General features: G+C 43.6%; 1 protein-coding gene across 2 annotated transcripts in view; it reads right to left on the bottom strand.

Annotated features, from left to right (window-relative positions):
- Positions 1 to 24,489, bottom strand: part of LOC138293366 (FRAS1-related extracellular matrix protein 1-like) — an 892,846-nt gene that overhangs the window by 825,587 nt on the left and 42,770 nt on the right. For both annotated transcript variants that reach the window (XM_069232561.1, XM_069232560.1), the window contains exons 2-3: positions 12,407 to 12,973; positions 5,434 to 5,528 (exon numbers count right to left, since the gene is read on the bottom strand). In XM_069232561.1, coding sequence (XP_069088662.1) covers positions 5,434 to 5,528; positions 12,407 to 12,646 — 335 coding nt within the window. In that variant the 5' untranslated portion in view covers positions 12,647 to 12,973. The remainder of the gene's footprint in view (positions 1 to 5,433; positions 5,529 to 12,406; positions 12,974 to 24,489) is intronic.

The raw sequence follows: 24,489 nt of genomic DNA, 5'->3' as shown, positions 1-24,489 counted from the left end.
TGTACAGACAGAAGATCCTGAAAGACGTGTATATTTGGAACTTTAATCTTGCAAATTTAGTGATGAAACATACCATTTGGCCCACTGTTTCGAAAAATGTTATCATGCACAAATGTTATTAGGGATACTGGGATAGCTCAATGCTATACAGTGTATGTTTTCAAAAAGGTGGTATTTATTTGTGTGACTACCCATTCATACGAGGAACAGCTCCGGAACCTCCCAACAACCACAAAATAGTCAAAGTGCAACCAGAAGTGCAGTCAGCGGTAGTGAAAGTGCATAATATGTTCAGCGCCCTTAACAGAAGTAAAGTTTTCCTACTATATTATGGCAGAATTCAAACAAACAGAACAAACGCAAGTGACCTGCACTGGCATCTAGACTCTTCAACAGAGTCCCACCAGAACTTGTATGTATTTTTGAATGTATTTTTGAGTTCCACCTGAAGAAGATCATTGAATACAAGAACATGTAAAGAAAAGTTGAATAGAGGAACGTGTAAAGCAATGACAGTGCTCCTAAAATAGGGATTCTTGTTCAGGACGCTCTTGTGATGTAGGAAACTGCCACTTTTATAATGTTAACACTAAAACAAAATGCCTTTGAGCAATAGTAAACAACTACTGAATGTTAGTAAGTACCCATAACTAGTTTATGCTCTATATACATCGATGTTTAAAAATAAAAATACATGTTGCTGGTGGAGTAATGCAGTTTGACGACTCAGTGAAAAAACTATTGCTTCCCTGCTGCATTCTGATATGTATTTCCCCACGCTAAAGCATATCAGCTATTTTTTATATTTAACACGCTTCACACCTCAGTTTTTGGAATTTCTCACCACTGTAAATAACACTTGCTTTATCTTATTGTGTGATGCTCAGAGAGAATCTATGCTCTGTTGCATTAGTAATATGCACTGAAATAACAACACTTCGGGCCATATGTACGAACACTTTTTCCCATAGACACAGAATGGGTAAAAACCTTTGCTATATCTGGCCCTTTATCACAGCCTTCTCTACAAATATTCAGTTATGGTTGTCCATCCATTAGACTGACATCATACTTCAAAAAACAGCATTTAAAGAAATCTATGCTTACTGACCTATGGTCTCTTCCAGGCCTGGCATTAAGACATGGCAGATTCAGGGAGGCATGTTATTAACGCCCTAACAGACCTCCCATCAATGAGGGTGTTTGTGGCCAATTTATGCATATATTATAACGACACTGTTTGCTGTCTGCCCATATTTACTTGTTTCCAGAAAGTTATGGCCAAACTAGAGTGCATTATGTGGAATGGGTGGCATTTGTGTACCACACACTACTTAGCAAGAAAACCAAATCATAGGTGCTGAGTCATTAGCTATCTTTTCCCTCTTAATTATCTGCAGCACCTTCCCCTTCTTGTGGGTTGCCCAGCTCTGTTTTAGAAACATGTGGATTTGCCATTTTCTAAAACTGAGATATCTTCAAATGGCTGCAGACCTGAGAACCACCTTCCCCTGGAAAGGCTCAACCGGCTCTGAATGACAGCATTTGGGATTCTCATGAGAGCCTTTAGTAAATATTCTCCATGCCCTCTGCACCTCCAAAAGAGCCTCAAGGAAGTTCACTCAGACTTATTCTTTGAAAATAGATGCAGAAAGGATAAAAGATTTCCCCCTGGGGTAGGAGAGGAATCCCTGAATATCTGATATTAGTAGCTCTTACAGAGATATCCTAAAGTAACGCTTCCTGTTCTTACATAAGCACAGAAGTAATGGCATTTCCCCTGAAGTATCCACATGCCTCTCAATGAGACACCACCATATCATGCAATGACACAACCTATAGGCCCAATTCCAGAACCTGCTGCTCTATCTTGGTGTTAGAAATGGGGTCTTTGGCTGGCAGTCAGGTTACCCCCTGTCCAAGCAAGGACCTTCAATCTAGTCAGGGTAAGTCACACACAATCCAAATTATCCTGTGCCCACCCTCTGGTAGCTTGGCACTGAGCAGTCAGGCTTAACTTAGAAGGCAATATGTAAAGTATTTGTGCAATAAATCATACAATAACACCATATAGCACCACAAAAATACACCACACAGTGTTTAGAAAAATATATAATATTTATCTGGACAAAATGTAGGTCAAAATGATTAAAATACAATAAGTAAATGTTGAGATATCAGTGGAAAAGTGATCTAAAGTTTATTAAGTCTTTTAAAAACAATCAAAGTCTCCTTCAAGCACAAAGTACCTGGTTCACGTGCAAAATCTCCACAAAGAACCACAGAGGAGGAGATGCGTGAAAGCAAAAGGGTGAGCGTCGATTTATTGGGCCGTACACAGCGATGCATTGTTTAGTTTTCACGCAGGGACGGCTGTGCATCGATTTCCGGCCCTCGGTCATGGATCCTCTTGGGGTTGCAGGGGTTTCGGACGCCCCAGGGATGATGCGTGGATTCCTGTGCTGGCATGACAAACTCATAGGAGCTGCGTCAATTCCGTGGGCATTGCGACGAATTTTCTACCGCACGGCAGGCGCTGCGTCGATTCCTCCCTGGAAGTCAGGCTGCATCATCCCGGCTCGGCTGTGCGTCGATCCGGTGGGCCATGCGTCGAATTTCCAGTCGGTACGCTGGCGCTGCGTCAATCTTCACGTTGCGAAGTCGGGCTGCGTCGTTCCGGTTCGGCGTGCAGTGAATTTTTCACTGCGGTGAACACATGGCAGGCTGTGCGCCAAATTTCACTGCACAGGGAGACGTTATTGTAGAGATGAAGTCTTTTTGGTCATCAGACTTCAGGGAACAGGAGGCAAGCTCTATCCAAGCCCTTGGAGAGCTCTTCTTCACCACAGCCGAGAGCAGCAAGGGAGCAGGGCAACAGCAAGGCAGCGGTCCTGCACAGAAAGCAGACAGGTGAGTCCTTTGAACCGCCAGACAAGTCTTCTTGGCAGGATGCAGGTTCTGGCTCAGGTTCTCTTCTCCAGGAAGTGTCTGTGTTGGTAGGAGCAGAGGCCCTATTTAAATACCCCAATGTGCCTTTGACATGAGGGAGACTTCAAAGAGTGGCTTAGAAGTGCACAAGGTCCCCTTTCAGTTCAATCCTGTCTGCAGGGATCCTAGTAGGGGGTGTGGCAGTACTTTGTGTGAGGGCAGGCCCTCCACCCTCTCAGCCCAGGAAGACCCATTCAAAATGCAGATGTATGCAAGTGAGGCTGAGTATCCTGTGTTTGGGGTGTGTCTGAGTGAATGCACAAGGGAGATGTCAACTAAACCCAGCCAGATCTGGATTGTAAGGCACAGACGGATTTAAGTGCAGAGAAATGCTCACTTTCTAAAATTGGCATTTCTAAAATAGTAATATTAAACCTAACTTCACCAGTCAGCAGGATTTTGTATCACCATTCTGGCCATACTAAATATGACCTTCCTACTCCTTTCAGATCAGCAGCTACAACTCAAACAATATATGAGGGAAGCCCCAATGTTAGCCTATGGAGGGAGCAGGCCTCACAGCAGTGTAAAAACAAATTTACTAGTTTTACACTATCATGACATGTACACTACACAGGTACATGTCCTGCCTTTCGCCTACATAGCACCCTGCCCCATGGGTTAGCTAGTGCATACCTTAGGGTTGACATATGTAGAAAAAGGGGAGATTTAGGCTAGGCAAGTACTTTTAAATGCCAATTCGAATTGGCAGCGAAACTGCACACACAGGCCTTGCAGAGGCAGGCCTAAGACATTGTTAGGGGGCTAACTATGTGGGTGGCACAACCAGTGCTGTAGCCCAGTAGTAGCATTTAATTTACAGGCCCTGGGTACATGTAGTGCACTTGACTAGGGACTTACAAGTAAATTAAATAAGCCAATTGGGTATGAGCCAATGTCACCATGTTTTAAGGAGAGAGTATATGCACTTTAGCACTGGTTAGCAGTGGTAAAGTGCACAGAGTTCTAAAGCCAGCAAAAATGAGGTCGGAAAAAGAGAAGGAGGAAGGCAAACAGTCTGGGGATGACCCTGCAGGAAGGCCATTTCCAACACTTGGCAACTACCTTTGTTTCTACTACGGTACTCTCCATCACAGACAACTTTTTATCAATTACCTGATTCTGGATCTCATATCTTGACGTAGGTCATAAACGACTGTGTGTCCATAGGGGTATCAACAAACTTCCTCTGTAGTATTTGAATATCACCAGGTAGGGATTGAATGTGTAGAAAAAGACTCATTGTCATTGGGACCCCATTGGTAGTTCCTCTAGAGGGCAAAATGGTGCACCAATTCTCCCTGGACAAAATAAATAGCATCCCCACAACCACTAGTCAGGTTCCAAAAAAGCATCAATCCTTCAGACAATCAACATTGGGGTCACTGAGCATGAAGACATGTCAGGCTCATCAATCCAGCCAAGAATTTGCAGAATAACTTTCATTCTCTCTTCTCACCTCCAATTTACCTTTGAAAGGGTTTCTCCTGCAAAATCTACTATTTTGAGACCGTTTTCACTCACTATTTTCTTAAACTCTAGCTCTGTGAAACTGACGGCTTCACAAATAATATTAAAACCCATGAAGAAATGCAGAGAAAGCATGTCTCTGCCCTACTGGGAATGAAGGGGAACATCTTTCCAAGTTAAGAAAAGCTGGCAGTTTCTCTCCCAACACTGAACTGGGACAAAGTAGGACAATTAAATCATTAAAACATAGTCTTCTTCAGGATTTAGAGGAAAATATCGGATTTATGAAACATTAATGTTTTATCTACTATTGATACTACAATTTCAGGGATTATTCCATACTATCATGGCTGTGGTCTGTTGCACAAAGTGGTTATTGCTTGCTTTGTGACAGATGACCTAGTTTAAATTACTGTGGCAATATACTACTAATATTATTTACTATGACAATAGAACACATAGGCGTGGCATCAATTTTAAAAGGGTGGGATCCAGCTGAGGTTACTCTGGAGGATCATACAACATAAAAGCACATGAAGGACATAACAGAATTCTGCAGGATCATTAAAGAATATATATATATGGTGCCCCAATCAAGAAACATCCAAATGTGTACCTGTCTTAGTACACACTACATTAAATGCAAATTAGTATACAATTTCAAAGTTGTAAAGTAACACCGGACCTATTCCTTTAACAGGATGTAAAAGTTTTGGATGATCACTCATTAAAACTTTTATGGCATCACCTTGGATGAGCTGCATTATCAGACATTACATTATATGCAAATTTTCTCTTGATCACAACAGTGTATTTTTATAATAGGAAGAGAAGAGGAAAGCCACACCAGTAAAAGGTAGTCCTGTTACCATAGAGCTGTCTATGTTGGCATACAACTGCAGTTTCAATAATTGTAGTGGAATGCAACAGCAATGCATATGGTCAGAATACAGATTTTTGTAAATAGTGTTCTACCTGTATACCCTTAGCATTACAGTATCCTCATCCAGGAGTGGGGAGCCATTGTGGACGTATTTCACTTCATCAGATAGAAATTGGCAATCAAATACCTGCAAAAATAAAAAATATATATTTGCCACATTGCACACACACATATTTATGAATATTTTCCAACAACCAAGTGGCATTTAATGTCATAAGGGGAGGACAATACAACATAGTCAGTGTTGAAATCCTAACATCCACATCATAGGTGAGGGCCCCATCTTCTCTCTGACCAATAAATCAGTAATTATGAGGGTGTAAATCCCAATGCTCTTCTCATAATAATGCAAGACAGATCCTTAATTTTTAGGCATAATTGAACAAATTTTAAATTGCAGAATTTAAACATTTTATATTGTAATTGATCAAATATATATTCATGACTGTAATTTATGTTGGTTTGTTTTATTGCGTATAATTCAGTCATTCATGAATAATTTTCACTTGAATTGCATGCTTTACATGCGTTTCTATATGGTATTTCTATAGCATGAACCTAGCCAATATAATATTGATACCCACATAGGTAATACCCATCATATCTTCATGCTATAATAAAAAGGCCTGCGGCACAAGATTTATTTTCACGGCTTAAAGCACTCACAAAGGTCTCAGATGGTGCAAAGTGCTGCTAAAATTCAAAACTGTAAGATCCTCAAAGTGGAGTAAAACAAAGAACAAAAATGTTGTTAAATTTAAATACCAGTAAATACTGATGAATCATGGACACTAGGCACTGCATTCAAAGATGAGTGTCTTCTCTCTACAAAATGTCTAGCAACTGAAGGGGTAAATCCAGACAGTTGAAATGTGTTTGTGCTGAATCGCTTACGTGGGTTAAAGGACTTAGGGTCTCATTACGAGGCTGGCGATCTTGAGACCGCCAACCTCTCAGTGGCAGTCAGGACTGCTGTTGCTTTGGTGGTCCAACTGCCATATTAAGACCCTGGTGGTCAAACTGCCAGGGTTCGTCCATCTCTTAATAGCAGGTGCAGGTCAGAATCAGCCAGGGTGGCATGCAGTGCCGCCCTGCTGATTAAGACCTGGTTCTCTGCCATGAAAAGGCTGGTGGAGAACAGGTGCAGGGGGCCAAAGGGGGGACTGCCCAGCACCCTTGCATTGCTGCTGGAAAACTCCCCATCGGAGGTTCAGCAGATGGGTGTTTCCGACCGCCCAAATCCTAATGAGGCCCTTAATGTTTGAAGTACATATTGTGGAAAAACAATTAACAGCCTCAATATGAAAACAGCAAGTGGATATTTATAGTACAATAAACATTTAAGCAAACTAGTTATCAGGATGCTGAATCTTGGCATTGACTATGTCAGCTGTGAATCCACTGAGATCCGTGTTGAATTGTTCTGACACTCAAGCAAACAGGTTGGCAGGAGAAGCAAACTAGCGAACTGAGAAATGTTTCAGCACACGCTTCACTGTAAACAATTGAACTTAAAAGTATTTGATATGAACCGATTTATATTTATGGCATTTTAGAAAGAATGCCACAGCATTCAGAGCAATTATTTAGATGACAATCTATAGATGTATAGCCATTAATTTAGGATGGTAAACTGCAACATTTCCATAACAATTATTATTTCATGGAAGCACATGCCAGAATATGAAGTAGGTGGAGTGGTGACGCGGTAAGTGGTAAATTCTTTCTAATTGCACATCCATATTAAAACAGAGAGACCTGCTACACTCATACAAATGGGAAATATTTAGTACTTTTTGTAATTAACATCTATTCGAGTAGTATGCCTGTAAAGCTGCAGAAGTCAAACAATTCCAGGAACACTACTGGGAATGTTATGTGGTACTTTTATATGTTAGTTCTACTAATTAACATACAAATGCAATGCTCCAACCTCCTGGCGGTGCGCATGGGCTATATCTGCCTTATCTCTTATGTGTCAGGTTCTCCACCACAAGCGTGGTGAAATTCATACAGAGAGGTTCTTGATGTTAATGTCAGAGGTACTAGGTGGAATGGCAGCTAAAAGTGGAATAACTATGAAAAATGGGAGGAGAAAAGGGGAAATTAAGGCAAGATACAGTAAGGTGCATGCAATACAAAAGCGCACTGTCAAAATAGTAAGCCAGTTGTATGTTTTTATTTTAATTCAGAAATGATTGGTTTTAGTAAAAGAAAACCTGCATCCAGTGAAATAATACTTTTGCAAATGATATTAAGGGCATACTATTTAGGTCAGGTGATATTTTTATGTGATCCAAACCCACGTGGTCAGACCATGACATAGGCTATACTTGAAGTTCTTACCAGTGAGAATTAGAAAGAGGTAAAGGGAATGTAATAATAACCTACTGAAGAATACATAAGCGAGGAAGACAGTCCTTCACTAAATAGTTTGTTAAGATAAACTCCAAAGGGGAGGTGGTGGAAGATGTCTTGGAAACATATAAACAGCGATAAGAGTTTTACTGATTGCCTTCACCCTAAAGCCTTTCCCAATCAACCAGCTAAGGCAAAATATGAAACAACCAAAGATAACAGTCACTTGAAGAGGAACTGGCTAGTAAAAGAGACACATATTGTCATCTCTGCTGAAGGGGTGTGGAGTCTTAATTGCTTGAAATACAGGGAGTGCAGAATTATTAGGCAAATGAGTATTTTGACCACATCATCCTCTTTATGCATGTTGTCTTACTCCAAGCTGTATAGGCTCGAAAGCCTACTACCAATTAAGCATATTAGGTGATGTGCATCTCTGTAATGAGAAGGGGTGTGGTCTAATGACATCAACACCCTATATCAGGTGTGCATAATTATTAGGCAACTTCCTTTCCTTTGGCAAAATGGGTCAAAAGAAGGACTTGACAGGCTCAGAAAAGTCAAAAATAGTGAGATATCTTGCAGAGGGATGCAGCACTCTTAAAATTGCAAAGCTTCTGAAGCGTGATCATCGAACAATCAAGCGTTTCATTCAAAATAGTCAACAGGGTCGCAGAAGCGTGTGGAAAAACCAAGGCGCAAAATAACTGCCCATGAACTGAGAAAAGTCAAGCGTGCAGCTGCCACGATGCCACTTGCCACCAGTTTGGCCATATTTCAGAGCTGCAACATCACTGGAGTGCCCAAAAGCACAAGGTGTGCAATACTCAGAGACATGGCCAAGGTAAGAAAGGCTGAAAGACGACCACCACTGAACAAGACACACAAGCTGAAACGTCAAGACTGGGCCAAGAAATATCTCAAGACTGATTTTTCTAAGGTTTTATGGACTGATGAAATGAGAGTGACTCTTGATGGGCCAGATGGATGGGCCCGTGGCTGGATTGGTAAAGGGCAGAGAGCTCCAGTCCGACTCAGACGCCAGCAAGGTGGAGGTGGAGTACTGGTTTGGGCTGGTATCATCAAAGATGAGCTTGTGGGGCCTTTTCGGGTTGAGGATGGAGTCAAGCTCAACTCCCAGTCCTACTGCCAGTTCCTGGAAGACACCTTCTTCAAGCAGTGGTACAGGAAGAAGTCTGCATCCTTCAAGAAAAACATGATTTTCATGCAGGACAATGCTCCATCACACGCGTCCAAGTACTCCACAGCGTGGCTGGCAAGAAAGGGTATAAAAGAAGGAAATCTAATGACATGGCCTCCTTGTTCACCTGATCTGAACCCCATTGAGAACCTGTGGTCCATCATCAAATGTGAGATTTACAAGGAGGGAAAACAGTACTCCTCTCTGAACAGTGTCTGGGAGGCTGTGGTTGCTGCTGCACGCAATGTTGATGGTGAACAGATCAAAACACTGACAGCATCCATGGATGGCAGGCTTTTGAGTGTCCTTGCAAAGAAAGGTGGCTATATTGGTCACTGATTTGTTTTTGTTTTGTTTTTGAATGTCAGAAATGTATATTTGTGAATGTTGAGATGTTATATTGGTTTCACTGGTAATAATAAATAATTGAAATGGGTATATATTTTTTTTTTGTTAAGTTGCCTAATAATTATGCACAGTAATAGTCACCTGCACACACAGATATCCCCCTAACATGGCTAAAACTAAAAACAAACTAAAAACTACTTCCAAAAATATTCAGCTTTGATATTAATTAGTTTTTTGGGTTCATTGAGAACATGGTTGTTGTTCAATAATAAAATTAATCCTCAAAAATACAACTTGCCTAATAATTCTGCACTCCCTGTAATGTGAACAAATTGTGAGAAGGGGAGAAGCATGTAAGACATCTCACTATAAGACATTCAAGGGGGTATTAGTAAAATAACTTGGAGTGAGGACAGAGAGCCACAGGCCATTTCAATGCTAATTTCTTTTCTCTATAAACAACAGAACTGAACGCTGGAATATGTGAAATAATGGATTGTGTAGAAGGTATCTCCCTTGCTGACCTCTAGGAGATGATAGGACCTCTTGCCCCTCACTGTTGCATCCCTGACACTTTGCAGGAATGGGTGGCCATCATATGTATATGTGTTTGCTATCAGTTCCAAAATGTCATATCTGTAAATATGTGCTTAGGACTGTGCTATATGAAAAGCAGACTATGGGCCTCATTATGAGTGTGGTGGTCTTTAGACCGCCATACTCAAGGTGGTGGTCGGACCGCCGTGGTCGTGGTGGTCCCACTGCCACATTATGACTGTGGCAGAGCCGCCACGGTCTGACCACGAACACCACCAGGCTGCAGCTTGGAAGTCCTGGCGGTTGTAATCCACTAGGGCAGTGCTGCAAGCAGCGCTGCCCTAGGAATTACAAGTCCCCATCTGCCAGCCTGTCCATGACAGTTTACACCGCCATGGAAAGGCTGGCAGAATGTGGGTGTCAGGGGGGGCCCTGCACTGCCCATGCAATTGGTATGGGCAGTGTAGGGGCCCCCATGCACGCCGTACATATTCCAGGCAGTGGAATGCGTAATGGGTGCTGCTGCACCCGCCGCACCACGACATTGCAGCCAGCTCGATTAATTAACAAAGTCCCCTTAAGTGTCAGATACATCGAGTTTGGTATCAAATTAATTGTTATAATAAAGCCCACAACTTACAATTGTTGGATTTAATATAACTAGTTCAGGTAAAGAGTTTTAAACTTTACCTGAAAAGTTGCTAACTTCAGCTCTGTAGTGCCCTTCTCTGATTGACCAGCCCCTGTCTGCCTGGCCAGGCTGCCTTGATGAGGTGTGAAGTGGCCTGGGCTGAACACAACAGAAGTGCCTGGGGGAGGAGATCTGCCTCAGTAGATGGGGGAGGGCTGCCAAACTGGTTTTCAAAGGCAGGAAAGGACATTTGGAGCAACCCAGCACCTCCTTCACATCCTGCCACCCTAGACAATTAGGTGCCTTCTTGATTAGTTTAGGAGAGGGCAGGAGAGGTGTGTTTTTAGGATTATTTGCCACACCAGTGGGTGGGATCAGCCATATATAACCTCCACAAATCATCTTCAGCCATTTTGTTATAATGTTGTACCTTGGGATTGATTTTGGCCACAAAGGAAGTCGTCATCCCAGGGGGAAGGACTCTGCTTCTGATTGGAGAACCAGCCCCCCCCTGTTTTCCACCCAGGAGCAATGATAAATATGGCAGAGCTGCACCCACACCTCAGATCCCTCCCTGCAAGGAAGGGCATCAGGAGAAGATGGACTGCCTTGCTGGACCCCTGACCTGCTCCTGGACACTGCACTATGAAGAACTGCACCAGCTGCACACTTGGGCTTCACCACAAGAAGGACTTTGCCTGGCTTCAACTGGTTCAAGGAGGGACTCCCTGTTTGCTACAGGTGACAAATTGCTAACCAGAGTCCCCCTGTCTCAGATCCTGAAGAAACTGACCAGCTGACCACTGTCCAGTGGCCAATTTGAAGTTTGAGCCAGATGAATTTTGGGAGTTGTAGTCCGCACCCTCAAGGAGCACCTCAGAGCTTCTGAAACCTTGGGGTGAGCTGTGGACTTTTAAAAGACCTTCTGGAAGACGATCCAGAAGTTTGGAGAACTTTTCTGAAAAAGCTCCATAGAGGGACCAACCCACCACAGCGACTCTAGCCGGCTTGCCTTAACTGTGACCCGGCCTGACTTGCAGGCTCGCCCCGCTGAAGAAAATCTCCGTAAAAGATATTGAGTCCAGACGTAGAAAGTTGACCAGGACCCCCCGCACAGTGTATCCGAAGAGGGCTCCAGGGATGTCGGATCAAGATTCAGGTTCAGCCCGGTTGAAGGATTTTCATCTCAAAAAATCGTCTAAGTCCAAATGTCGAAATCTTCACCAACGGCTCCTGCAACGCGTATCCGAGGAAGGGCTTGAGGGAGGTCAGATCGGACTGGCGACTTCGTCCTGCTGAAGAAAATTTCAAGAAAACTACTAAGTCCGAAGGGAAAATTTTGACCGAGGCCTCCCGCTTGCTGTAGCCGAGCAGGGCTCCCTCGCAGTCAGCCTTAAACTTTGACTCTGCCCCAGTCCAGGTGCGACCAGATTGGCGCTATTCCTTTTGAAGTGCTAAAAAGACAAATTCTTTTAAAATTCATATTTGCAGTTCCCCTTATCTGATTTTATTCGTTTTGGTGTTATTTTAAAGCTAAAAATATTTCCTCTTTTTATTAGTTGGTTTCGGATTTTTTTTCCTGTGTTTTATTCAATTACTGTTTTGTGATACTTGAATGCTTTACACTTTGTCTCCTAAGTTAAGCCTTGTCGCTCATTGCCAAGCTACCACGGATTGAGCTGTGGTTGATTTAGACCTAACTGAACCTAGTGGGGGTTAGTGGGCTATTGCTAAGTGTAGGTACTTACCTGCCCTTACCAATAATACACTTTCCAACAAACATCTCGCAAAATTATCTACATACAATCTAATCAACACATTCAACTATATATTTCATCATGCCTGGTGAAATAAATAAGACTCTGCAAACACATTATGTGATGAATGCCTGTAATAAAACTATATTTCACTTCAATTAAGGAATGCCTACCTGAGGTGTGAGCCTCCCAACTCGCTGGGTTGTTGGTTCGTTCAAAACCACCTCCACTTTGCAGGAGTCTTTCTCCACAGGGATGTTGAATTTCAGTTCACTTTCTGTTAAGTACACCATCTGTCCTCTTCCAACACTGATACCTTCGTTCAGTAGAATGAGTTGAGCTGTGGAAATGGTCCAGAGTTGCACAACAAACACAAGAACAACCCGTGCAAGGAAGACATGGTAAAAATCCATCTTCTGTGGCTTTTCTTTGTGGTTATCCAACTAGTCAACTAGACAATCTTGGAATACTTGTAGAAATGTAACTGAAGAACAATCATATAAATTTGTCTTGTTTGCTGTTTCCTCATCTGATTCAAGTAGATATGCTAGCTGCACTATCAACTTTCAGCCACTTTGTAACAAATCTTGCTTTTTTCCCTTCAAATGCCCACTTGTGAAGTTCAGGTGCTGATTTAGCAGGATCCAGTTTCTAATATTAATTTGAAGGGCATGCTCACCAATGTGGCATCCAAGAAGGCCATTGTCATGTTTTCAATAGAACGGGAAGGCAAACTCCATCTGAAAAGGGAAGCAAATGGAGAAATGATGATACAACAAAATATTAATCCAATGATATCCATAGCAGAATAAGTTTTCTTTGACCATACCCCATTAATTAGCACGTGTCATTCAATATTGAGCCCCAAGATTTTATGGCGTGTAAAACTGCAATCTTTATAAGATATTCTCTATCTAACCAATCAGAATCTGTGTATCATCATTGGTCATTAATAAAGTACAGATAGAAATCATTCTGCTTAATGTTAATTTTTGTTCATAAGTAAAACAATGCTCGAGGTTACACATTCAGTCATCACAATATTTATCAAGGTTAGTGTATGAAATAGGATGAAAATTATGAAACTCAAACACATAACAAAACAATGTTTGTTTGGGTGAATGGCCTAAAAAGAGTTTGGCATTGTCTTTGAAGCACGATAACAAAGGCAATATTACACTTGAACTTTAGACATTGGCACTAGACATCGGGGTTGGTGGGGCTGTAGCACCCCTAAAATAGCCATGCTGGAGTTCACAAGGTAAATGAGCAATGAAGAGAACTTTACATTTTGTTTTTATCTTTTGAGATGTGTTGTTTTTTCAAAGACAAAGGCAAAATTTCAGGCTATTTCTTCTGACAATTTTGTACTCATTCTTTTAACATATAGATAGTTGTTTACGTTTCTTTCTCTGACTGCAAAGTAGAGAATTTTGGAAAGTGAACTATCTGACAATCTTTCTATAGTGCAGGGAGTGTGAGAAGGAAGGCTGCAGGGATCTCATCTTCAAGGTGTTTTCTACAACTAAACTGTTAAATCACTGATCTGGTTTTTGTACTGGTCTACCTGACCCTCTGCTATTATTGTTGACACTCACATACCCTATTGGTGTCATGCTTCAGCATTGGGTCTCAACCTGGTACATATAAACCTTGATGGGCTCATCCAAACATTCAGAGAGAATTTTGATATACAACTCTAGGCTGGGTCTATTGAAATGATAAAGTAAAAATACCTAGAGGTCACCAAAGTATCCCTTTATTCTGGTGCCTCTTGTGTAGCTACTAAAATAAAAACTAGCTATTCTAGGGTGTTAAAATAAAGTGTAGTGATATATGACACCCTACTTTCTTGATCTTAGAATAAAGTGTAATGATTTATTACACTTTACCTATTCAGTCAATATGTTTTATTCCTCCGTGGTTAGGCCACATTGGATCTGGAAATTTCGTCAGTGCCCCTATTTAGATGTCCTGTAATGTGTCTCTATTTCCTATTTGGTCAATATCAGGGTAAAAGAGACAACATGTAATACTGATTATTCATGTCAGCCTTACTTACCTGTTTTTTCTATGAGGGCACTTTTGATGTCTGCATTGAGAAGACAAAAAATGGCATACAGAACAAACAGGATAATTGTATGTATTCAATGTGTTTTCTCATTTGGTGTTAAATATATAGTACAACATGGATATTGCAAACTCGAGTGAAGCTATTACATGAACTGATCAACATGCCATTTGTCAGCATGTAGCAATGAGCTCATGCACACACGTACAGTTCTTAATTGCGATTATTGGTAATAGCACTGCAACACTCCGTGGTGGTGGGAAATTAGGGGTGACACACACACACACACATAGAGGTAGGCCATTCATAGCCCTGTTGATATATCTCATATTCAAATGGGACAGGTGGAGGAACACCCCTATTTTCAAACACTATAAACTAAACCCACATTTGCTTTCGTAGTCAGTATTTGCACTCCAGTTTCTATTACCTGCATGTCATCAGTATATTGTTTTTGTGGCTACTGGGAAACCTTTTTTTTCCTGTGTTCTGTCCCTGCTGTCTGCTTCTGCTCTGTCTGCTGGTATCAGCAAACTGTCTGTGTTTATATAGTTGTCTCCTTCCCCCTCTTTCGTTATCACAACGTAGGGAGTGTGGCTACCCATCCACTGTCAGCGTTGTGTTGTTTCTGTGACTATCCACCTTACAAAATGCGTGCCCCCGGGGGATCATTAGGATGTTGGTCTCTGTTTCCCAATTATAAGGCCTGAATAGGCAAATGTGGATATTTTATTTACTGGCTCATAAAAATGCTTCTAAGGGGATTCACAATGCATTTTTTCTTTTTAATAAATGTAAAGTCATTATGAACAAAGTGGTCTACATTTTTTTTTAATGAGGATATTATCTTACAGGCATCAAAAAATGGGTTTTCGTACATGGGGTAGTGCTATTTATTAGACTACATAAGGAGTTAAACTATGGGGGTTGATTTTTTGTTGTCACTGCATACTGTCTTGCATCTGTTACATGGACAGAAGATGAATGGATAGGGCATCTGGTACTGATCCTGTCCCTTTCTCTCTAAAGGGAATATAGTTCCATACTAATGGTCTCCTGTAAACTATGGTCTTAGTAGTTATAATGCATTCATCAGCTTCCAAGGTATGTCATCGTTTAGACCTGTCTGGTTTGTTTTCAGCCTGTAGACCCATCTCTGCTCCCGTTCTAGAAGAATTTTCTGCGTATTTGCTGATGCTAAGATTTTTTTTTTCAATCACTGTCCCCCTTAAAATCTAACCACTTTCACAAATAAATATATACCACTAAACAGGCCTACCTCTAATGCCAGGAAGCAGGACCAGCAGCTCCACAAACACTGTTTTAGCCTAACAGTCCACATCAATATCACTAACGGCCCTTTCCCCGCTTTAGTAAAATACCTTCCTGCACAAAACTCTCTTTTAAAGTTTAAATTGTCCTTTATCCAAATGCACTACACAAAACAATATTATATAAATTGAGTTGCTGAAGAATCAACTTTGACCAAATGAGTACTTATTGGTTAGGCAACTGAACCACGTTTGATGTATGTCCACAAATGGCTAATCTACAAGAGAACTGCATGTCCTTTACGTAATACTGAACATTTTTTAAATGTGAGGAAAGGCTTTTTTTGCATATTCACCATAACATTTTGGACTGATGCTGCTGGCTTTTTGACTCAGGGTCCACTGAGGCCTGCTTACCAGACCTCAGTGCCAGTGTTCTGACCCTATACAAATTACATGTCGGATTTGACACACCCAATTGTCAAAGACTGGCTTACTTATAAGTCCCTAGTATATGGTACCCAGGGCATGTAAGGCAGAGTGTCCACTCAGGCTGCAGCACTATTTGTTCCACCCTGTGTATGAGAATGTTCAAAACGACCTCCAGACTGCCACTGCCTCTTGCTATTAGAAAACCCCTCCACCACCAGAAACAACGTCCACAGATGTATGATGAACGTTGTCGACTGGATGAAGGACAACTGTCTCAAGCTCAACACAGACAAGATGGAAGCCCTCAACTTTGGGAACAACACCTCACCATGGAACAATAGTTTGTGGCCTCGGAACTCGGCCCTTCTCCCGCCCCAATAGACTGCATGCCCAATCCGGCATCATCTTGGACAGCAAGTTATCTATGCAGAAACTGGTAAACGCAGTCTCATCTTTCTGCTTCCACATCCTACACATGCTCCATAAGATCTTCAGGTGGCTCCCAATCAACACCAGAAGGACCCACACTCAAGTCCTCATCACCAGCAGACTGAACATAGGTAACACTCTTTACTTGGGAATCACTGCACACCCCCCTGAAGAGACTACAGAGAATACAAAATTCAGCAGCAAGACTCATCCTTGACCTCCCTAGACAGAATCACCCTACACCTCAAGAAACTACACTGTCTCCCGATCCAGAAGAGATGCCAATTCAAGATGGTGACCCACGCATACAAGGCCCTGAAGGACCAGCATACATCAGCAAATGAGTGACCTTCCACCAACTGACCAGACACCTGTGATCTGTCTACCTTTTCCTCACAGACACCCCCCACCCCGATTCACCAATCCAAAAGTGGAGGACGCTTCTTCTCTCACCTGGTGGCCAAGGCCTGGAATGAAATGCCCCTGCACCTCAGGAATGCTCAGGAATGCTGCATTGCTCAGGGAATTCAGAAAAGGACTCAAGACATGGCTGTTCGAATGAACAGAGCACTGCGAAGCAGCTAGCAACTTCAGTGCCTTGAGACCCTCCAGGGTGACTTGCTGCATGTAATAAAACCTGATTGATTGAGTGATTGACGGATTGAAGGACAGTGTTTTCACTGCCAGTTTGCCTATCCCATTCACACCAATGCAAAGGTCTATTGAACCTTATTGCAGGAAGCTTTATTTTGTTAAGTAAGACATATATATCATATATATATATATATCTCTCTCTCTATATATATATATATGTATGTATATATATATATATGTATATATATATTATTTTTTTAAAATATTTTTATAGCATTTAAGTAAACAAAGTCATGTAGCATCAAATCCTCCACCTCTTCTACCCATCCCAGAACAGTTTAATGACTTGCATTAGTTGTGAAAAGTCCCATGTGTCAAGCGTCATGACCCGGTTGACCAGTGGGGCAGAGAGCCCACCCCCCTAATCTTTTCACCCACTCCATATGTTAGCCCATTTTTGGACAGCCTCTACCTTCATAGACCACCCTCTCTGTAACAATGCACCAACCCACGTCCTTCTTCAATTCACACAGCTATGGTGCCAGCTCATTCCTCCAACACCATGCTATGTTACGTTTCACCACTATCAATCCTAGTGTCACCCAAATCTGGACCATTCAGGTTAGGTCTGTAGCCTCCCAGAGGTTTAAGAGGCACCACTTAGTGTGGGCCTCCATGCCACTCCCATTCACTGTAATTAAGCAAGTCACTACTGATTCCCAATATTGCTGGATGGCAGTACAACCCCAGATCATGTGCAATAATGTTCCCACTTGATCACAGTTTCTATGACACATTGCTGTTGGTGCCCTCCTCATTTTTTCTAGAGTGGTGCAGGCATAGTGGCACCTAGGTAGTATTTTCAGCTGCACCAGACAGAAACTACAATGTATTGCCACCTCTCGAGGGGACACCAGAGCAGACAACCTTTCATCATCCTCCAAATCACCAAGATCATGTTCCCATTGTGCTCACAGTGTGGCCAAGGTATTGGAGGAGATATACAGTAGTTTACGAAAGGTACAGGAGATAGGTTGATGAATGATCCCATGCCTAAAAAAAGCGATCTTCCAATGGGGAGGTCTATCGCAGTGTGTCGTATTTGCAGGTATCGGTATGTCTCAGTAAAAGCCAACTGGCATTCTTTCTGGAGCTCTGGAAGGGAATCATCTATACGCCCTTCCTGAGGTCCCCCACTCTGGAATGGCCAATGAGGACCCATTTATTAAAACCCTTCTGCTTCCCAAAGTACAGAATCTAGCAGAGTCCCACTGGGGAGTGGCTTATGTGATTTTATCCCTTCAGTCCAGGGCACTTGCTGCCATGTGGCAAACTGATATATTGATTGCTGTTGAGTTTGGAAGGGGCGTATTGCACTTCTCTCCATGGATGGCCCTGAGATAACCCCTGGGCTGCATAACAAGTCACTCTATACAATAAGCTGATTCCTCTTTGGGGACAGGTATCCAGTGATTAACTACCACAAGTTGCACTGCCCTGTAATACTTATGTACATCAGGCAGGGTAATACCACCATCATAACAGTGTTGTGTTGATTTTTTTAAGGGCAGTCCATGGCATCCCCCAATCTCAGAGCAATGCACAGATTTCCCTGTTTATATTGTGGAAGTAAGATGTTGGGATCAGGTTGGATGAGTTTGAATAATGCAGTTTTCCCAACGAACCTCAGTGGTAAGGCTCTTTAGTGGTGAACATCTCTTTTAAAGGGTAAGAGTGGGGATTGCAGATTGCATGCAAGAAAGTTGCCTCGATCCACTGTAATATAGACCATTAAATAACGGAAGCCCTCTGTTACAACACTGGCCTCACAGTCATGGGGCAGCTGTGGCATATGGCTGTTAAGGAGTTGGGATTTGTTCCAATTAATCGTGAGTGCCAAGCGTTGTTGGTACAGTGTAAAAATATGCATTATCCTACAAATGGTTTTGACAGGGCCAGGGCTATAAAGCAAATTGTCATCTTCATATAAAGATATTCTGTCTTCCCAGTCCTGTGTCCACCATAGCCCCCTAATCAATGGGTCTTGCCTAATCCATGCCACCAACAGCTCTAGCACCAGTGCAAAAATTAAGGGGGATAGTGGGCAGCCCTGTTGCATGCCACATTGGAGACAGAGTGCCGAGGATGTGCCACCATTGACAATCACCCGCACTAGAGGCTCTGCATATGAGTTGTATCCATTTCTGAAAACACAGGCCAAAGCCCAGTCGGGCAAGGACCACAAACAGGAACGGCTACTTGATCGTATCAAAGGCTATTTGTGCATCCAGAGACAGGAACAGTGCATTTTCCAGAATTTCTGAAACCCTTCCTAAGACACCAAAAAGGTGCCGCAAGTTGAGTGCGGTGCTTTGCCCTGGATAAAATCAGATTGGCCTGGATGAACTTATGTCGTGATCGTTCAGACTAGGCATGAAGCCAGTAATTTGGCTAGGATTTTGCGCTCTGCATTCAGCAGGGAAATTGTTCTATAGAAGGCACAATCAGGTCGTTTGCCCTCTTTATGTATTAGTACTATGCTGGCTAACCTCTGATTTAGCTGTGTGGAATCCTTCTCGCAAGTCTCTTGAAACATGCATAGTACGTGTGTTGCTACCTTGGCTGTTGTAAGCTTGGAGAGCTCTAACGGGATACCATTCGGGCCCACCACTTTACCAGATTTTAGGTCACAAATGGCTTGGATTATTTCAGCTTCCGTAAGATCCTGGTCTAACAGTGCTCTACCTTCTTGTGAGAAGCCTGAGAGCTGAATATCAGTTGCACAATCTCATGCCTCTTCAACCAAAACTGTGCACGTAGGTGAGTATACATGTCTGTAGTAAGTCGCAAAGTCCTCTGCCACCACTTGTCATCCCCTCAGTCAAAATTTCTGGGACCCAGCAGTTAGTGCTCTCCCTCTTGCCCACCCAGGCCAAAAGTTTTCTGGCCTTGTCTCCGACCTCATAGAGGTGGTGCGGGACAGTCGGATAGTAGGCCCCAGCTGCTTCTTCTGTGATATTTTTTCTGCTTGAGGGTTAATGTATAGTTCAAGCCCTCACCGTCTGTGTTTATGAAGTTGGACTCCAGCTCTAAAATCTCTTTTTCAAGCGTTTCGAGGCGAGCATTTTTGTCCTTCCTATAGTCCACTATCATTGAGAGTTCTTAACCCTTTCTGACTGTCTTGTACACTTCCCACATGTTTTGTGCCAAGTCTATTGACCCTTCATTCGCTTTGAAATATCTCCCAATTGCTTCACGAAGGCTAGCATGGATCTGATGCATAATTAGATACCAAGGGCTCAACACTCTGTGCTTATGGTCTTGGTTTGGTGAACTGTATACCGTCTAGACAGGGAAGTGACCAAAGATGCCTCTCACCAAATGACAGAACGCTCGTAAGTGTAGAACGTGATGGGAGAGGTAAGGATGTAGTCAATGCATGAGAGGCTGCCATGGACCCGAGTGAAACGTGAACTGCAGCGCTGTGGGGTTTAGGGTTCGCCAAGAATCTACTAATTCCAAGGCTGCCATAAAATCAGCCAGAGGACTGCACAGGGCTCCAGCATGCTTAACAGGCCAACGGTATTCAGCATCACAGTGAGTAAAATTGAAATTTCCACCCAGCAAGAGTCCGCCCACAGGGAAATCAAGATGTAGGACGCTTAAAACTGTGACCATCGCCTCATGTAGTTTTTGGGGGGGTCATATACCGAAACTATGTTTATTGTCCTGCCCTCCCACATCCTGGAGACTACCAAACATCTCCTGTATGCTATGGGACAAGTTTGGTGTTTGGTAAGGGTCAGCGTCTTCTGCGTGAGGAGCCTGTGGTGTAGCCCACATGCACCACAAGTCTATATCCCCACCTGTCCAGCGCCCAGTATGTATTTCCTTGGAGATGCATTTCCTGGAGGAGTACAATATCTGGGGATTGTCTCTTGAAGATCTGCAGTACTATCCCTCTCTTAATCTTATCTCCCAGTCCATTAACATTCTAGGAGAGTACCTTGAATGTGATCTCTGCTAATTGGGGGTCCATAGGCACTCAGGGGTGAAAGGCCTCTCAAGAGCCGGACTCATGCAGAAATAGGACAGGGTAGTGTGGTGAGGCTCTGAGGGGGAAATTGCATGGATGATGGAGTGCTATGCATAAAACATCTCAACAAACACACTTGCAGCCCAATAACTAAGAATCCGTCCCTGCCTCCCTGCAATGCAGATCTAAACATGTCCGCTTCGACAACTGTGCAGAGCATTTGTCTCCCCAACATTACATTTCCAAACTATGGCTAACTAGGGCCATTGCCACATACCCACCATCTGTGCCCCTAAAAATTGAATGTTTTGCTACTGAAACCATAAGCATTCTCGTGATGTCTGTCTGCAGACATTACATCAGTTACTCCAGCATAAGCAAGCGACCATAACTTAGTTTGAGCTAACCAAGACTGGTTCTGGCAGTCTCGCCACATGCCTCTTCAACTAGTGTTCTCATCGCAGGAGTGTGTTGAGAGCTGTCCACCGCACAGGTTCCTGAATTATCTGCTAAACCAGAGAGTCACATTATCCCTGTGGATTGACATCACTGCTCAACAGTTCCAATAAGTTAGAGGTTCGACCTTGTCTCTCTGTACGCACCCAGGCTTTTTGACCCGGCGCCTCTCTCCAACCCTTAAGCCAGTCCTGTGCATCCTCAGGGGTTTCAAAGTACTATATTTTGCCCTGGGCCACCACTTGCAACTTCGCAGAAAATATCATTGAGTATTTTATCTCACGATCTCTCAGGGCTTTCTTTACTTCAAGGAAACTGCAGCACATCTTTTGGACTTTAAGCATGAAGCCCAGAAAGAACCTGATGGTGGCATTTGTAAAATCATATCATGGTCCCTGTAATTAAAAATTGATTGAGGTGGTGCTCCTGGTTTCGATGCGAAATGTTCAACTGAGAAGCATTTTGACAGGCCTCGAGGTTGCAATTTGTCCAATATCAGGTCCTCGAGGAAGAGGTCTACCGCGGGCCCCTCAGACTACTCAGGCACTCCTATAATGCGAAGGTTGCTATGCCATGATCAGCCTTCATAGTTTTCCAATAGTGCCACCATGATTTTAGTAGTGGCACACAAGTCGATGACCTGAGCCTTCAGCACCTCTATGTCGGCCTTAAGAGTGACCTCGGAGTCCTCCACTTCTTTCATCCTTGCACGCAGGTCTGTATGAACCAGTGTCACCTCCACTGCGACTGATTATATCCTGGCTTCTAGTGAAGTCTGCACGCCTTGGATTGCCGCCATTATGAAGCATGAGTGGCACTTCTTCTACCGGTGTAGATTCTGTCCCTGTTTGTGAGACCGGAGGGTCTCCTCTATGGGAGGAGTCTTTAGGTAGTACGTATTTCTCAAGCTTGGTTTGATGCGCTCCATTGCCACCTTTTCCTCCCGACATCTTGCTGGTGGTGGTTCTGTAACACTTATTCTGTTGAGGCACTGGGGCTGACTGAGATGGAGGAACAAGGGGCACCGCAGTACTCACTGCTGCCTGCTTGGGGACACTGGCTAGCCCCCAAAGGCCTGGCAGGTTTCCCATCTGTAGCTCCCCCAAAAACATCACCTGCCTACTCTTTGTTAGTATCAGGTGCGAAGCTGGGATGTGTCGTCTGTCTCCGCCGGAGGCCCCACAAGTCTCCTGCTTCAACTACTGCCACTCCATTGGGCCGAGCACTCCGTGTGGGCCACGAGTCCAATGGTTGAGCATTCCAGGGATGACCCCCTGTCGCAGTCTAGGCTGCAAATTTACTCACAGTACCAAAGCCCCAGGCAGAATTTCTTCTCTCAGGGGCGGGGCACTTGATTTAGACGAGTGCCTGCTGCTTCTCAGGCCAGAGCCACACTCCTGCTTTCTCTATTATAATCTGGCCCACGCTATCTATGCAGGTCTCATGTTACTCTTCGGTGGTGCTCCCCTTCTGGTCGCTGATTTATTCCTCCATTGTAACGTCAGTGTGTCTGGAGACTGCTTACTTTGGGCCTGTACAGCCTTCTTCAGAGTTGCTGTTGGTCACCTTTCCCACCTGAGGGCAGTCACAGGAATGGACGCCATGGCCTAATGGCAGATTTTTCTCTCACTGTTAGCAACAGCACTGCAGTTAGTCTTATCGCAGTACTGGAGGTCAGGACCCTGGAAGGATCACACGGCCTCTCTCCAGCTCCACAGCTGCTCCCAAATGAGTATTTTCAGCGCTTACCCCTTGGATAGGTCTACGGGTCCCGGTGTCTCTGGGGGCCTTGACCACTTCACTTTAATGCATTGCTCCTCGCTGAAGCCCGATATGTAGGGCAGATGCTGTCCTTTGGCTGTCGGGGCCCTCCGCCATGCTGATCACAGGCCTCAGATGTGGCAGCAGGTAATATTACAGCATGCAAGGCCAGGAGCTGATCTCTGTACAGCGTACCGCCATCAATGCTGCCGAGCTCGGGCCTCGCGGCTTCTTCTCCATGTAGCTGCTACCTTCTGGGCAATTGCTGCCTTAACTGGGTTCAAAGTGGCCTTAGGGTGTGCGTCTGCTGCTGCTGTAGTCAGAAAGTCTCCTCGGGAAGCTCAGACTCTTGCTGGGCACTCGAGCCTGTGCTCTGGTTGCCAACGCTTACTGCCGCATGCAAAGCTGCGCCATATTATGCAGGCCTCTGTGCATATGGAGTGTTCATTTTGGCATCCAGCAATGATGTTTAGGGAATTCAGATCCTCCTAGCGATTTGATTACAGATCTTGAGTTGTTCTCTAGGAAGGAGGGATAGGACAGATAAGATGACGGATGTTTAGGGGATTATCAAGATGGAAGCCGGATCTGCTCTAGCAAGTAGCCATCTTGTCTGGTGGTTGGCCACGCCCACAAGACATATATTTTTATTAAGTTTTCACAGCAACATTTCCCAATCTCCCATTTGTCAATTTGCTGTGGATAAAGTTAGGAACCCTACTGGCTAACATAGGGTTACCAGTGGGCACCCCAACCAGACTAACTCCTGAATGGGACTACCTTACTGGGTCTTGTAAGAAATCAAACTAATTGTGGCCTTAAACCTGACCCGATGCCCGTGTCTAATTTAATACCACTATTAAGGGTAAGCAACATTTGGAAAGTTGCCACTCTCTATTCCAGCTAGCCCAGTGGGCTCAAAAAGGCTCTGGCACCAACACACAGCTTTCTGACCACCCTGGGGAGACGTGTGAACAACTCCCAGGCACAGAAATAAACAGAAACCGTGGCAGTTGCTGTAGAGCAAGGTATCACCTCCTCTTCCAGCATGGCCACTCATGGTGTTAGCCCGAAAGGTGAACTTCAAAGGTTAGATGCATTTTCAGACTCTGGCTTTGTCTGTGGCCTATGTGTCACCTCTGCACTGCTGCTGTACACACTGGACCACCGCAGTAGTAATTTCCCATCTAATTACAGCATGTGTGC

This window comes from Pleurodeles waltl, chromosome 4_2, assembly GCF_031143425.1.
Source record: "Pleurodeles waltl isolate 20211129_DDA chromosome 4_2, aPleWal1.hap1.20221129, whole genome shotgun sequence".
Taxonomy (NCBI): domain Eukaryota; kingdom Metazoa; phylum Chordata; class Amphibia; order Caudata; family Salamandridae; genus Pleurodeles; species Pleurodeles waltl.
This window is presented reverse-complemented; position numbering and strand designations above follow the sequence as displayed.